The following is a 15,689-nucleotide window of genomic DNA, read 5'->3' as shown; positions in this document are numbered from 1 at the left end:
AAAAGCAAAAACAACCCTGTACCACACCTACTTCATACAATTTCTCATATAGAGGCATGTTCACTACTAAACAATGACTACGGCAGAGTTGAGACAACAGAAATGAGATTCATTACAACAATGAATAAAACTACTACAAAGGACAAAATAAAGAACGAAATAGGAAGGGCCTCATTACCAGTGTAATAAAGAAGCACGGACGTCTGTGCTATGGGAACATTATGAAATAAAGAGTCTAACCGGCACCACCCTCTAGGACCCCGGTAACATCCTAGCGGTGATGAGGTTAATAACCTTACCCACCAGCTGAGGTAAAAAAGAGAGAGAGAGAGAGAGCCTGGTGTGAAGGTTGCTATTGTGTCCGCCCCAAATGGGTAGATTAAGCGAACACAAGAGAGAACAAGGGCCAAAGTGAAACAAGTCACAGTACATCAAAATATACAGGGATAAAACCAACACCAGCCAACAACATGATGCTAAAATTACCCAAAAGGAAAAAAAAAATAATAGAGACACTTACCCAAAACGTGGAGGAAAAGCGGCTTAAGGCCCGTGGACACCCAAACAAAGAAATAGTTGCAGCGCTACACCAAATGTGGTAAATGAAAACCAACTTTAAGTGATATGAAAGACAACTTTAATAGAAATTAAAATGAGAGGTAACAATTCAAAAAGATAATATCTGGAGGACACCCAGGTTCATCATTAAAAGAGAAGATCAAAGTCAGATAATAACTTGAACCAGGTGTTAAAGAATGTAAATACTCGTTTAACAGTAATTAGATTAACTTGCAAGAACTTAATATGTTGAGTTAATAAATAGCCAACAAGGCAGCTTTAAATAAGAAAATGTAGACTTCATTTAACAAATAATAAAGGAACTAATCCGTAAATATCAACAAGGAAAAACAACAGTGACCTCCATACCTCAAACAAGATAAGTAAAATATTGATTTAATTGTGATCGATCACGCGTTTAAGAGAAAAAAAATACCATACTTAGTAAACAATCAGTAGTTCCATGACCTTTAGGCCGGTTGCCTTTTAACTTTACCACAATTCAATTTCTACCAAGGGCAATTTCCAAGATCACACGAAAATAAAGGTTGAAGTTACACATTTCGCCCAGACAAGGAACGAGACGAAACGACAAAGAGGTTGGCCGAAATTAATCACTTTATATGAAAGAAATGCCAACGATACCAGGCAACAAAAATATTTCATCAAAGAAAAACACACGAACCAACAACAATCCCCATTAAAAACCAAACTGCCCACAACAAATACCCAAACACACGTTGCCATAGTCACGGACAAGCGAAGCACAGTCTACAAATAAGAAGGAAAACCAACGGTTTTAAATTAAAAATAAAATTTCACAGAAATCCCAGAAACAACGCAATAAAACAAAGCAAGGAGAAATAAATCCCAGAAGGCAAGGAACCCGAAGGAAAGCTAACCCCGCTACCTTGGAAACAGCGCCTTGGTTCACACCTTAAGATACAATCAAAGTGCAAAAAAACCTTTTACTTAATTTTAAGATAAACACGCTAATTTCTTTCACCGTGCGAACTGCATTCTAAAATGATTAATTGCCGAAACCGTTTCCTATGGTTCACAGACGCACACGATATCCAGCACAAATTTCGAAGAGGAAGTCTTAATCCAAATTATTATTATTATTATTATTATTATTATTATTATTATTACAGTTATCTTGAAGTACGCCGAAACACATTAATCTTCTTGCTTCCCCAGAATTACTTTAATCCAAAACAGTTACATACCTTTGAGTCCAGAAAAATTGAGAAGTCCAAACCTGGCCATTGTTATTGAAGAGCGGCAACCACGAGGCCGTGAACTAAGGTTGTTCACCAAGGATCCTGGAGAATTATCGTAGCAAAAACATAGTCCAATGAAACAGTAGGAGACCAGCAACTAATGGAATAAGGGATAATCCCTCTTAAGTTGGATTTCACGGGGGTTTCAGCACAACCACCCGCCGCATAGCGGGACACACACATTCACGTCCATCCATGGCGGCTACAGAACGCCGACTCCCCTGAAGTAGTCGCGGGTCGTCCACACTAGACTCGCTGCACCAACTCGCGCACGCGCAGTAGGCGCAGACCAATACTCAGTTCAGCAGCGCACGGCATACCATAACAAAAGGGTATATTGGCAAAAGCCGATTGACATAGAATTTCCAAATGGCAACACACACACGCCAGTTCGAAAAGGATATGGGGGGAGTCTCAAACTACTTAATACTGTCTCAAGAGTGAAAGACCTGCCAGAAAATAATTTAGCCTTACTCTCCAAGGGGAAGGCCAAAGAATCCCTGGATAAAGCAGTAAAATCAGATGTGGAGGAGAGGGGTCTCAGATGGAAAGATGTCCTGGAACAGAATGAATTTGGAAAATGATGGTGATGGTGGTGGTGAACTTACAAATTTGAAGTGTTCTGTTACTCAGGGAACTTGTATTACCTTTTGATATCTTAGTGTTCATTTCCTCGTAATAAAATAATTCCCTTCTCCCCCTTCATTATAAAAACTCATTAATTTAATATAATATAGTTTCTGTCTCCTTTTGCAGCTTGCAGCCATGAGCACAGAGAATGAACGCCTAGTGAACAGGGAGCAGAATCTAGTGAAACACATATCTGAGTTAGAGAAGCAGCTTCAGCAGCCACCACCGCCACCACCACCACCACCGGAGCCTCGGGAGATGGAAAGCGCTGTGTCTGCTCTGCAGGCTGAGTGTCGAGACCTTGCTGAACAGCTCAGTGCACAGGTAGGAAGGACATTTGATCATCACTTTTGTTCTTTACTGATAAGTCAAAGGAGCAAAATAGTTTGAATCGTTTCTTTACTATTGGTTTCACCCTAATTTTAGGATTTGAAATTTTTTCCCCCTCAGATATCACTATCCATTCAGTCAAGGTCGGCTCTTGGATACTTCCACCACACTGCTCTGTTTCGCATTGCTGCTTTCAGTGGTCCATTCCTGTCTTGGTGTCTGCTTGGATGGTGTCGATTCAACAAATTCTTGGACGATAACAGACATAATTGACGACTCCAGTAAACCAGTACACATTGAGTCCCTGTCTTGTTATTTTGCCCTCCAGAGACTTCTTTGGTCTGATGCGACAAGGAATGTGCAGAAGACCCCTCCAGCATCACAATCTTCCTGTGGTCAGCTTTCATCACAGTGCACGTTTTACAACCCGAGTTTGTAATGGGGAAGTTGACGACATTGACTGTGCGGGAGTTTGTTGCAGTCTTTACTTTTCCATAACTTGTTCAAACTTAGCATTGCACTGCAGCCAAGGACTATGTAATGCTTTATTTCAGGATTGGATTCTCCATCATGGTGGATTTTTCATCCAAGGAATATGAAATCTTGGATGTTTTCTATGCTTTAGTAGTTGATTTTGATTGTATTGGTGTCATTGAAAGCTGTTGTCAACATTATTGTTTGATATTGTAGATATAGACCAGCCTTGCATTTTCTGCTTAGACTGTAAGAATCATATACAGTGGAACCTCAATTCTCTGTTTTTGGAGGGACCGGGGGGGGGGGGGGGGGCACACGACACGTGCAATACGGGAAAACAGAAAATCTGGGAATGAATTTAAACCATCAACAATTTGGCTAAACATCACAAAAATGGCATGTGTTTAATTGTAATCTTACAAATACTCCTAACCAAACTAAATTACAGCTCTAATGGGCCTTTGCCTACCAAGCGAGCGCTGCTAAGCCTGCAGATTACGAGGTGACGCATGGTCAGTGTGACTAATCCTCTCGGCCGTTATTCTTGACTCTCTAGACCAGGGTTGCCATCTCACCATTAGATAGGTCCTCAACTACGTAGGCTGAGTGGACCTGAAACCAGCGCTCATATCCATGTAGAAATGCCTGAACTTCCCGGGAATCGAACGTGGGACCTCCGAGTGAGAGGCAGGCAAGTTAGACTGTCGGGCTAGCTTCAAACATGGATTATAGAAGCTAAAAATCTCAATATTTTACATTCAGTTTTACCGGGGAAACTTCATTTTCCCATGAAAACTTTCTTGTTAGCAAATTTGATTAATCAAACTCATCGAAAAATCTAATAACGCCAAGCCAAACAACAGTTGACTGCAAGTAGTGTTTAAATTCTCTAATCTAATAAAATGAAGCCTCTTAAATACAAAAGCATCCAATATGGTGGCAAAATCCCTTTTTTTAAATTTTTTTAAAATGTTATCTTCCATTGTAATTTGGTCATCCGCATACAGTTCGTAGAAAGTTTATGGAAATGTTGTACTGCGTAAATTAGGCCTACATGGACTTTAAAAGTTTATGTTGAACTCTAGCAAACTTGAGAATATGGTTTATATTATATGCATTATATTCAATTCTGCTCGTCACTAAACATAAGCAAATTGGAAAAAGAAAAAAATATCATTAAATCTCCAGTAATGTCTGTTATTCATAACCTTGAGCTCAGCTGGAAAACCCGCTCGCTGCCCAAGCCAGTGCGGGTGGGAAATGACACAAACTCTTTAAATGTTACGCTGCACAAATAAAACTATCTTCTTGTGGTCAGCTTTCTTCATACACAAAATCATAAACGTAAAATTTCCAATCTTATATTAGGACCAAAATAGTAATAGGCAGTCCCAAGACCTCCCATGGCTTCGTGTATGTAAGGTGCAACATCCTTTTTGGTCTCGAGAATATAGCCACATCCGATAATATTAAAATACTGGAGTCTTGTTACGAAGGAGCAATTTCAGTATGACCCCAATACGCACAACAAGGTTCATGGTTTTTTGTCCAGGACAACGTTTGCCCACACACAGCCAATATCGTCAAACAGTTTATGGCAATAGTTTGTCAGATCTCCATCTTCCAGACTTCTTCCTATTCCCATGACTCAAACTTGCTTTGAAAGAAAAGAGATTTGATGATATTCCTGACATCCAATGAAACGTGATGAGGCTTTTGAACACCATCCCAAAGGAAGCCTTCTTGCAAAGTTTCCAGGACATGTACCACCGATTTCAGCAGTGCATAGTTATGGGAGGGGATTATTTCGAGGGACAGTAAGGTCACTGTTGTGCATTGTTCATCTATGTTGATAGTACAGGACTATTCACCGAATTTTATTGTCACAGGTTGTAGTACGGAAGTGGAGGAAAGTGATGATGAGCCAGATTTCAACATTCTTAAATATATCAAACCTTACTTTGACTAAATTTCTGATGATACCAATATATAAGCAACAGAATAATTGAACAATTGTGATATTAATAAACTAAAGGACTTGCATATTTCCCCAACAGAAAAGAATGTCGCCAAATAGTGCACTGCATTGTTGGCTACAGCAGGCCAAAGTTTTTGGCCGTGTAAGAAGTTTGGTGTTGCTCTTCATTAAGAAGAATGTACGCGAGCAGACTTTCAGAAGAAAACATTTATAGATTTATTTTATGTGTTATGCTTTGTTAAGCTGTTTGAATATGTTTTCGCAAGGTGTCATTGGATTTAAAATCAAAACATAATTTGCTACATTGTGATAAATGTGTCCTTAGCTGCAAGAGAAGTCAGCCTTGCAGAAGAAGCTGGAAGACGCATCGAGGCAGATCAAGGAGTTAGAGACAGACCGACCTGATGCAGACCGTTTGCTGGCCACTATGGAGAGCGATAAGGTGGCGGCTGCCCAGGCTGTTGCTCAGAATCAGAAACTGAAGTCTCAACTGGAGGAGCTACAAGACAGCTTCATCAAGATGGTAAAGTCATCCTTTGTTCTGGCAACCTTTTGTAAGATACAACTGGAGGTGTTACAAGATGGTAAAGTAGCTACCCTCCTTGTTTAATTTCCCTGTTCTGTCATCCTTATGTAAGATACAACCAGAGGAGTTACCATCCTGTGATCCTTCTTGCCTTCTACTGGTCTCTCACAATTTAAAACAAGTATTCAATCTTTCCTCATCCTTACCCTACACAAAAATCCCCACATTCATTTTGAGGTGTCCACCATCCTCACTGTGAACCACACTAACCTGCACCCTGCCCTCTGAGTCTGTATGTCTTACCCCCCATCATCTAGCAGGCTTTTCCCATTCACACCCAACACCACCTCTCCTTCGTGCCCTTAAAGGTTCTGAAATTGGACATCAACTGGGGTGCAGTTCTAGTGAAGCACTCAGCCTTAACATGATATAACTGCTCCTCCTTGCTTATATCTCCCCTCCCTTTAACTCTCAACAGTGTCTTCTTTTCAACATTGACTTTTCCGCTGACAAAGGCTGCAGCCGAAAATTCTGGACCCTTGTCTTTCTTTAATGTGTACTCTATCCATGTGTGATTACACAACAAGTTGGTGCTCTCATATTTTAATGCTGTTATGTAAGATACAGTCACATTCCTGTTCTTCAGTTCTGGGTCCACAGCCACAAGCCTCTGTGAACATTCAGTTTGGAGTCTTCTATCCCTCTGCCAGCTCATACACATGGCTTTGTCTTAACGTAGGGAAACTTTGGCTTCAGTTAAAATCATTAGCTCTTTTGTAAGATATGATTGTGAAAATGGTAGCAGTTGTTTCTTATTGTATTTTATACAAGTTTTCACGCAAATACCTGCTTGTCAAAACTGTCTTCAGCACCTATCAAACCAGAAACAATTGTTACCAACATTTTAAACAGAATGCATTATAGTCAATATAGTTGCACTAAACAGAAAAAGGATAAATCTTTTTCGAATTACTTTTCCCCCTGAGGTGTAGTATTCATGCAATGAGTAGACCGTACATCCAACATCTCAATGCTGAGTGTCAGGTGGGGGTAATGGTCCCCTCGAGGGAGGAAATGACCCTGGAATCCATCACACATTAGCCACAGTGGTAAAGCAGGCTTAGGAGGAGCGTACTTCCATCGTGGTTCCCAACGGTCGTGGAGGCAGAAGAGGTCATGCCAGAGGAGCTGACTGTGAAGGCGCAGTTCAACTTTTCTTCAGCCGGTGACCATTTGTTGCAGTTTTGGTGTTCTGAAATCACACGTCTTATGCTTTGTGTGCCGTGATGAATGGCCCATGTATCATAGTGGGTGGGACACTTCATGGCAAGCAGCAATCCGCCTTAAACAGAAGCATGCTAATGGCAATCTCTTCTGCCATTTCATTTAGAAGTTCACGTTAACAGAACTGATACTGGCCTGTGCCTGTTAACATGGCCAAATTCTGGGCAGATATTTTGTAAATAACTGTTTAATTTTATGTAAATATTATAATTTCATATATTTTTATCTAATTTGTATCTGCAATCTATATTGTGCTACTGACACAAATAAATAAATAAATAAAAATTTAGGAGTTCAATGGCAATGGGATAAGGACAGTCGTAGCAGGTTTTGAGAGCTACTAGTCGGGACCTGCATGTTAGCAGCAGCTGTGTGATGGCCACCTTCCTCAGACCTGAGACTACAGTACTCAGGGATCTGGCCTTGCATCTGTGACTGGACAGGCTGGTTTAGGGTAATTGCTGCACACCCTGAATAGGGAAAGTTCTAGAAAACTTCGGTAGTCACACTTGAACCTGCCTGGGAATCTGCACTCAGGAGATCACTCCAATTTTTGCGGAGAAACTAGGAAAGAAATATATGTACATGACTACTGGAATGTGAAATGTCAGGACTCTAATGGACTTCATGAATCAGAGAGAACAACAGTACAAGCTAGCTAGGTTGGAAGTAGACGTTGTTGTTATTGACGAGACCAGTTTGGCTTACACCATCTTATGGTCAGAGGCGGTGGTGTTGGCTCTGCAGTGAAAGAACATCAGCTTAATGAAAGACTAATGACTCATCGAATTCCTCTTGCTGGAGATAGTTTTTTCACCCTTGTCTTTGCCTATGCTCCCACGTTAAACGATGATGAAGATTCCAGGAATCATTTCTATCACCAACTAAACAGTGTTCTTGCCAAGATAGCTACTAAGACAAACTGTTTTTACTTGGCAGTATTAATGCCAGGGTGGGAAGAGACAATCAATTATGAGGAAATGTCATGGGTAATCAATGTGTTGGAAATTGCAATGCAAATTTACTGCTACTTCTTGGTCTCTGCGCTGAGCATGAGCTTATATAAATTGAAAAATTAGTATAATGGTTCCACCTAGTCAATACTTATAAGTTTATATACTATTTGAAAGTTGTAAAAGCATCTTATTAAAATTACAGGACATGTTTTGGTCGCATTAGGCCATCTTCAGGTGTCTAGAATTAACTTAAAATCAATATACTAATAGTTACAAAACATGGATAAAATTCACACTCATATGATACGTGGTATTTACAAATTAAAAAGTACATGTTGAATCATCATCAAATGAAGTAGTCACTAGATGTAATGTAATGAAATTGGAACAGTTCTATGTAAAATGATGAAGATGTAATTAAATGTTTCTTCTGTCCTTAAAATTCGTTTCAGTCCGTTGATTCAGTAAAATTGTTGTTCCATGTGGAAAATGATTCATTGCCAGCCAGACTATTGAGTAGGAATCAACTGTCATCCAGTCATGTTTTGCGGTATGAAATCTAGAAGGAAAATGAAAAATTACTTAGATGAATATTAAAACTAGGGAAGCAAGATTTTGATAAAAATATAGAAAAACAGATATAAAACTCAAAACAGCTCTGTGTTTGTCATATCATGCTTGTATGCTGTCTAAATTGACATGACACTAAGTTGGTAACACGTTAGTCCTTGTGTATGACCAATGTTTATTGGCAGAGGGGAGCATGGGAGGGGAGGGGCAATGTAAACAAATGGAGTGAGGTGTGGAATGCGTACGTGAGACTGGCGTGTACCGTATTTACTCGTGTATTAGACCCCTTTTTTTTCCCACTTTTACAGCTAAAAAAAGTAACCAAACCAAACCCCATGGCGCTACAGCCCCGAAGGACCATTGCCTACCAAGCGACCGCTGCTCAACCTGAAGGCCTACAGATTACGAGGTGTTGTGTGGTCAGCACGATGGATCCTCTTGGCTTACTAGGCCGGGGCTGCTATCTCAGTTGTAATCACATAGGCTGAGTGGACCTCGAACCAGCCCTCAGATGCAGGTAAAAGTCCCTGACCTGGTCGGGAATCTAACCCGGGGCCTCTGGGTAAGAGGCAGGCATGCTATCCCTACACTGCGGGGCCGGCAAAAGAAAAAAAGTGGGGGTGGGTCCAATATGTGATAGCCTGAAATTTTGTGCAGTGGACACATGACTTCTAGGTTGTAAAGGGCTATAAATTATACGTGTAAACATTCTACACTATTATTTAACAAACTTGTGAATGTATTTGAGTTATACTGGCTATTTTCGATGGAACACAGTATTTCTAAATGTAAAAAGACAATAAATGGTGAACACGACTTTTAGGCCTACATATAAAAATAAATAGTCAGTTTTAATTACTCTTATATCATGTCATTCGTTACATCTCATTAATTCCTCTGATGAGGTTGACATCAGGAAGGGCATACGGTCGTATAAACTCTCTACGACGATTTGTCTCACTTCATACTCAATCCTGTAAAGTAAAGGGATACGGACCTCGTATAACCATATTTTCTCGCATAATTAATGGAGTTCTTTTACAGAAAATACAGGCAAAATCTTCGGATGCATGAATTATTCAAGGAATTCAGATATTTAAAAAATTATTTTCAATTCATTTACATTTTTAAAATACATCAAATATAATATGCACACAATTTTTTCAGCTCATTTTCGGTTATCGTTATTTGGCATGAAATTCCAGTGTGAGATTTTTTTCTGAAAAGTCAAATAGGGTACATCAGGTAAGTTGGACATTCGGGTTTGAAGTACCAACACTGTAAAATATTCTTCCTGTCACGAGCTGGCAATACGACCTGAAGTGAAATAAACATGAATAAATAAACGTACAATTCATGTAAGTACGTTATGATATACTGGCAAAAAAAAAAAAAAAAAAATTGTCCAACACGAGAAGGGCTGGGCTAGATTTCCTCAAACATTCCTATCCAATCTTGTACGAGTGACGTGTCTGTCCACCCTTTTTCTTGGATACGAACGTGGATCCCTCGCAGAAATTTTACTTAAGGCATTGTTTTTCATTTTAGAACAGTGTAAGATGCAAGCTTTCTGCCATCACCTGTTACAGCAAGCATTGCGGTACATTGTTTTTCACTTTCGGTTGTGCGTACAATAACACTCGATGTCCCCTTCTTATTGATTGTTTGACTTTGTGGCATATGGAAACTGATTGGCGTCTGACCTGCGGTTCCTTCACTTTACGCCTCTCAAAGAAAAATGTATGAAATTCATTTACTCTTAGGTTGAAATCATTCTGCATTTTTTGGCATATTGTTGTTCTTCGTCAGGGAGAAAGTCCATTTCTCTTAATAAAATTAATCATCCTGCCTCGGCTAACCTTCAGATCTGTCCGAGACACTGACTCCATGTGCAGCAGCTATTTCTTGTCCTTTAAAATAAAGCATTTTGTGAGAAATGGCATATCCAACATTGCCATAACAAAATAATATATTTATGCAGATCCTCCTCTACTTTCAGAAACACCGAGCGAGTTGGCCATGCGGTTAGAGGCGCGCAGCTGTGAGGTTGCATCCGGGAGATTGTGGGTTCGAATCCCGCTGCCGGCAGCCTTGAAGATGGTTTTCCATGGTTTCCCATTTTCACACCAGGCAATGCTGGGGCTGTACCTTAAGGCCACAGCCGCTTCCTTCAAACTCCTAGGCCTTTCCTATCCCATCATCGCCTTAAGACCTCTCTGTGTCGGTGCGACGTAAAGCCACTAGCAAAAAAAAACTTTTAGAAACTTGCCGCCTTTTGGTCTGCGAAATGATTTGTGAGACTTGTTGATCGCTTGAAGTGCACTTCTGTTACCATGGTAGCGCACGTTGCATTCGGACGCTGAATACTTGCGGCCCTATGCTCGTGTGTTTCGGTGTTGTGAGTTTACATGATGCAGTATCACTTGAATTCTTGCCCACCGTCAACTAACAAGCAATTTTGAGATCACAGAAAACGAATGTCCTGTTCCTGAAACACTCATAAATACGTTTGTATCAGACTGGAATAGAGTGTCACTAGTCACTTCAGTGCTGATTCTCTCACTGTACTAGTGCAGTGGTATTCCTACGAACTGATACCAGCACATTGCAGTATTTGGAATGCCTGGTTTCGCAATAGGAAAGCTACTACCTCAGTAATTGACATCTTTATTTCGAAACTCATTTGGAGCTGTGTGATGGATGTTCAAAGAAGTGGGTGCGTCAAATACGTGACATTTCTTTTTCTCCACTTTAGACCCAGAAATTATGGGATACATAACTTGTGCAAGGGCGTGTTAATTATGTGAGAAAATACAGTATCATATTATGCAATATTGATGCAAAATAATAGCCAGTCATTTTTCTCCGTCAGTTGAACAGTAGGCCTACCACACAGTAAACCTGATCACTGCTTTCATTTGAATTATCATCTTGCTTCGCCAACTTCCCTGCTACCGGCATGTCGTCATTCCAGTGACGTTATCTTCACTGCCATCTCATCAGCCAGGCATTGCAGTCGAGAGCATTGAATGTTCCGTCTTTTTGAGCCTTTTAAAAATAGTTTAATTCTCGGCTATAGAGTCTAAACAGTGTGGATCTATTCCCAAATGGTTTCTGGAGATGGTCTCTGATATTCCCAGTTGGCGTATGTCTGGCAGAAGCCACTCGTTCCAAATAAAGCTGTGTAGAACGCGTGCCAAACTACCAGCTGATAACTAGTGTATGTTACGAGTTGCATTTCCGAATGTAATACGTAGTGACTGGAAGCATTCTTTTGATAACTGCGACTGTTGAAAGCCAGATCATTATTTTTAAGTATATTTCATTCTTGTTCTTAACATTTATCACATCAGGATTTACCTAAACAGCTGTAAATGAGATAAGAGAGACTGCATTGTTCAGGTTAGGTTTGCTATCACCCGGATAGTGCCAAAAGTTCCACATCGGAAAGAATAAAAATAAATAACAGGAAAGTTTGCCGCATTTATGGATATCTGCAGGTGTGGCGGTAGTGCGTTTCATCATCATCATGATTAATTTTGTACGTTTGTTGTCTCCATTTTTTTATTAACACATACCCTAGGATGTTTTGTTTGGCATATCCGAAAATTATTAACAGTAAGCAGGAACATAAAATAATAGTTAGGTACGTTGGCGAGTAAAACAGTCATTATGAATGGGTAGTTTATATCACGTTTTAAACCTACTTCTCTCCAAATAATACCTATATTGTCCCACGTTAGGATATATTAAATGATCACTTTATTAATGATCTCACCAGCTATATTAATAGCAACAACCGTGAATATTCTCAACTAACGTAAACTTGTTTCGTCATCCCAAGGGTGTGCAGCTCGTTCTTGACACGCCCCCAGTGGAGGGGAGTTACATGTACCATTTTTACCGCATATTAACCGTCTTGCCATTCATAAATCTCTGGCAATACAATACCGGGAATAAAACTGAGACTCCTGAGAACGGCAGCTAATTGTGCTAACTGTTATGCTACCGAACATTATTAACTACAAAACACAGACATATAGCATGATAACATGACTGATGCATGCTTGCAATACGCGGGTCGGATACGAAACTATTCACCTATTTGTGCGATGTCACCAGAGCTGCAGTAGGCCTATGCTACGAAGGTGGACATTTATTAACTACGGAACACAGATGTATCGCATGACTTGAATGCGTAGTTTCATTTTGTGGGATGTACGGACGAAACTATTCACAGATTTGTGTGATATCATCGGAGCTGCAGTAAGACTTGTACCTGCTTCAAAGCGGAATCGTTTTTGTTCTCTGACGAATTACGTTGGGGGGGTCTTGTATGTGAGATTTTTCTTCATTTCCGTTGTCTCGAAAAGACGGGGGTCTAATACGCGAGTAAATAAGGTAACATGGTGATGGCAATTAATTGAACTTATTATAAAAATTTATGATTTCATCGTATTTCATTTCATTGAGGTTGAAGGTTCCATTAAATCTTTGATCCAAGTGAATGTGGATATCTTCCCAGATATTGAGTAATTTGCCCTTCTGTAAGATCTTCATTGTATTCATGTCGTTTTCAATGGAAGTATAGGAGTGCTTGAAATCTTTCATGTGTTCGCTTATGGCTCAGAATCTGAAGATGGCCTAATGTGGCCGAAACATGTTCTGTAATTTTAATAAGATGATTTTACAAATTTGAAATAGTAAATAAACTTATAAGTATTGACTAGGTGGAATCATTATACTAATTTTTCAATTTATATAACATAATTGTCAATACGGATCCAAAATGAAATTTATTTCATGAGCATGAGCTTTTCATCACCAATATGCAGTTCCACCTACCTAACCGCTTTAAAGCTGCGAAAATGGCACCTCATAGAATATGTCAGTGATCGACAGTGAGACATGAAAAAATGTTCTGATTAACACTTTCATTACCAGCTTCTGCTTCTGGGGCCCAGCCATTTTTAAAAAGCCACGTACTTGACAGCTGAGTTCTACATTATTGCATATTAAAGAAATCACTATTGAAAAAGAAATATATTTACATACAAAAGACGTAACATATGTTTCCTCACAGTTTTATTTGCACCCGTATATACGTCAAATATTGGAGCCGCTCGACGATAGAAAGGAGACTCAGGATCGTTGTTCCTGTCTAGATTACTATTTACGCTTCCAGTGCTTTCAGTACACACAGAATCACATTCACTTTCACTATATGAAGCTATCAGATCTTCACCTGAATCGCTATTGTGCAAAATATGTACATTTGTTCTTCTGGAATCATTCTATCGCTACAATGTTTAATCATGTTTGAAACTTCGTCTACTACACAACCACCGCCACTTGCTATTTTACTCGGTTTGAGAAGCACCAAAATTAGCTTTTAAACAAAGAGTAAAAGAACATAAAGCGAGGGTGGTACAGTGTTGAGAAAAGAAGAAAAATCTTCTAGATAATACGCTTCTGGTCTCTGGAAATAGAAGCATATTGGGTTGAGCTACACTAAATGAGCACTAAACGACTTTACTCCTCTATGGGCGACAGAAGACGGCGTGCTTAAACAACCATCCTCTTCTATGGTAGCAAAGGTGTTAAGAGGATTGCTCTGCATGGACTTCTATTTAACTAAGGATCTTCACACCGTAAACCAAGATCTTTCTTCTCGACCACTACTGGGAGAAAATTCACTATCACCAAACTTCAGAATAAAGCTGTGAGTATTGTATTCAACATTAGAAATCATCGTAAGTAGGGCCCCATCCTCAGAAATGTGTAGGTCACCTATATGGCGTCAATTCAGAGGACCTGTACCAGGCCTCTCTGGAGGCCATACAGCATTAATATATGTATGTATATACGTATAAACATGCGGCACCTTGTGACAAGCACGAGAAGGCATTATTAACCTGTTGTCCATGTGAGGGGTGGCAGTACTCCTTTTTAAGATGCTTAACCGCCAGTTACCAATTCTGATGTATGACCAGAGACCACTTTGTTTATGACCTGTTGTGCAATGACGTCATGTATTGAGTGTCCAAAGAACACTTTTCATTTCAATATGTATGCATATCATTGAGGTAGCAAAGTAACCAGATTTCTTTTTTTGGTTCTGTCAGCTCATTCTGCTGAGTAACTGCTTCTGCAGTACTCTGGAGAGGCAGGTTTTTTAATTGATTCCCACGGTATCCCCTGCCTGTCATATGAGGCGACTAATAGGGGCCTCAGGGGCTCTGAAATTTGGAGCGTGGATTGGCGCCTACGGGGCCCTGAGCTGAGTCCTGGCATTACTTCCACTTACTTGTGACAGGCTCCTCACTTTCATCTATCCTATCCGACCTCACTTAGTCAACTCTTGTTCTTTTCTGACCCCGACAGTATTAGAACACTTGAGGCTTAGGGAGTCTTTCATTTTCACGCCCTTTGTGGCCCTCGCCTTTCTTTGGCTGATATCTTCATTTTTCGAAGTGTCGGATCCCTTCCATTTTTTCTCTCAGATTAGTGTTACGTAGAGGATGGTTGCCTAGTTGTACATCCTCTTAAAACAATAATCACCACCACCTCTATCAGGAAGTAGCCCCGAGACAGAATTAACCAATTAAGGTTAAAATCCTCGACCTCTTGGACTAAAGGCCAGCATGCTAACTATTAAGCCATGGGGCTAGACGTCATTTGCTGGTGCTAATGCTGTCAGTAACTTGCAGATGTTCTTAATGCCTTGTAAACTACTAAATATGTATGTTGTCCCATTGGCAATGCACATTCTTTACATATTTTTGTTTTGTCTCTTGTAAATATTAATTATTAACATTGAAGTATTTGTTCATATTACTGTATTTCTCCAAATCCAAGACAACCCTGAATGCACGACGACCCTCACTTTTTCCTTAAAAAAATTAAATCAGGCTTAAAAAGTGCTTTGTGAAATCATAATTTTATTTATAACAAATTTGAGATTTAATTTGAGAAGTAAAATATACACAAGTACGGTGTCATATAAATCTTATCTACTTCACTAATCATTTTCATTAGAGATATCCGATACTGCCTTTGAAAGTTCTGGGAATTCCTATTCACGAGCCCGCATTCGT

General features: G+C 39.8%; 1 protein-coding gene across 1 annotated transcript in view; it reads left to right on the top strand.

Moving 5' to 3' along the window:
- Positions 1 to 15,689, top strand: part of LOC136871787 (golgin subfamily A member 2) — an 88,254-nt gene that overhangs the window by 35,716 nt on the left and 36,849 nt on the right. The window contains exons 7-8 of the mRNA XM_067145372.2: positions 2,598 to 2,795; positions 5,582 to 5,779. Of these exons, the coding sequence (XP_067001473.2) occupies positions 2,598 to 2,795; positions 5,582 to 5,779 (396 nt within the window). The remainder of the gene's footprint in view (positions 1 to 2,597; positions 2,796 to 5,581; positions 5,780 to 15,689) is intronic.

This window comes from Anabrus simplex, chromosome 4 (assembly GCF_040414725.1).
Source record: "Anabrus simplex isolate iqAnaSimp1 chromosome 4, ASM4041472v1, whole genome shotgun sequence".
NCBI classification, from domain to species: domain Eukaryota; kingdom Metazoa; phylum Arthropoda; class Insecta; order Orthoptera; family Tettigoniidae; genus Anabrus; species Anabrus simplex.
This window is presented reverse-complemented; position numbering and strand designations above follow the sequence as displayed.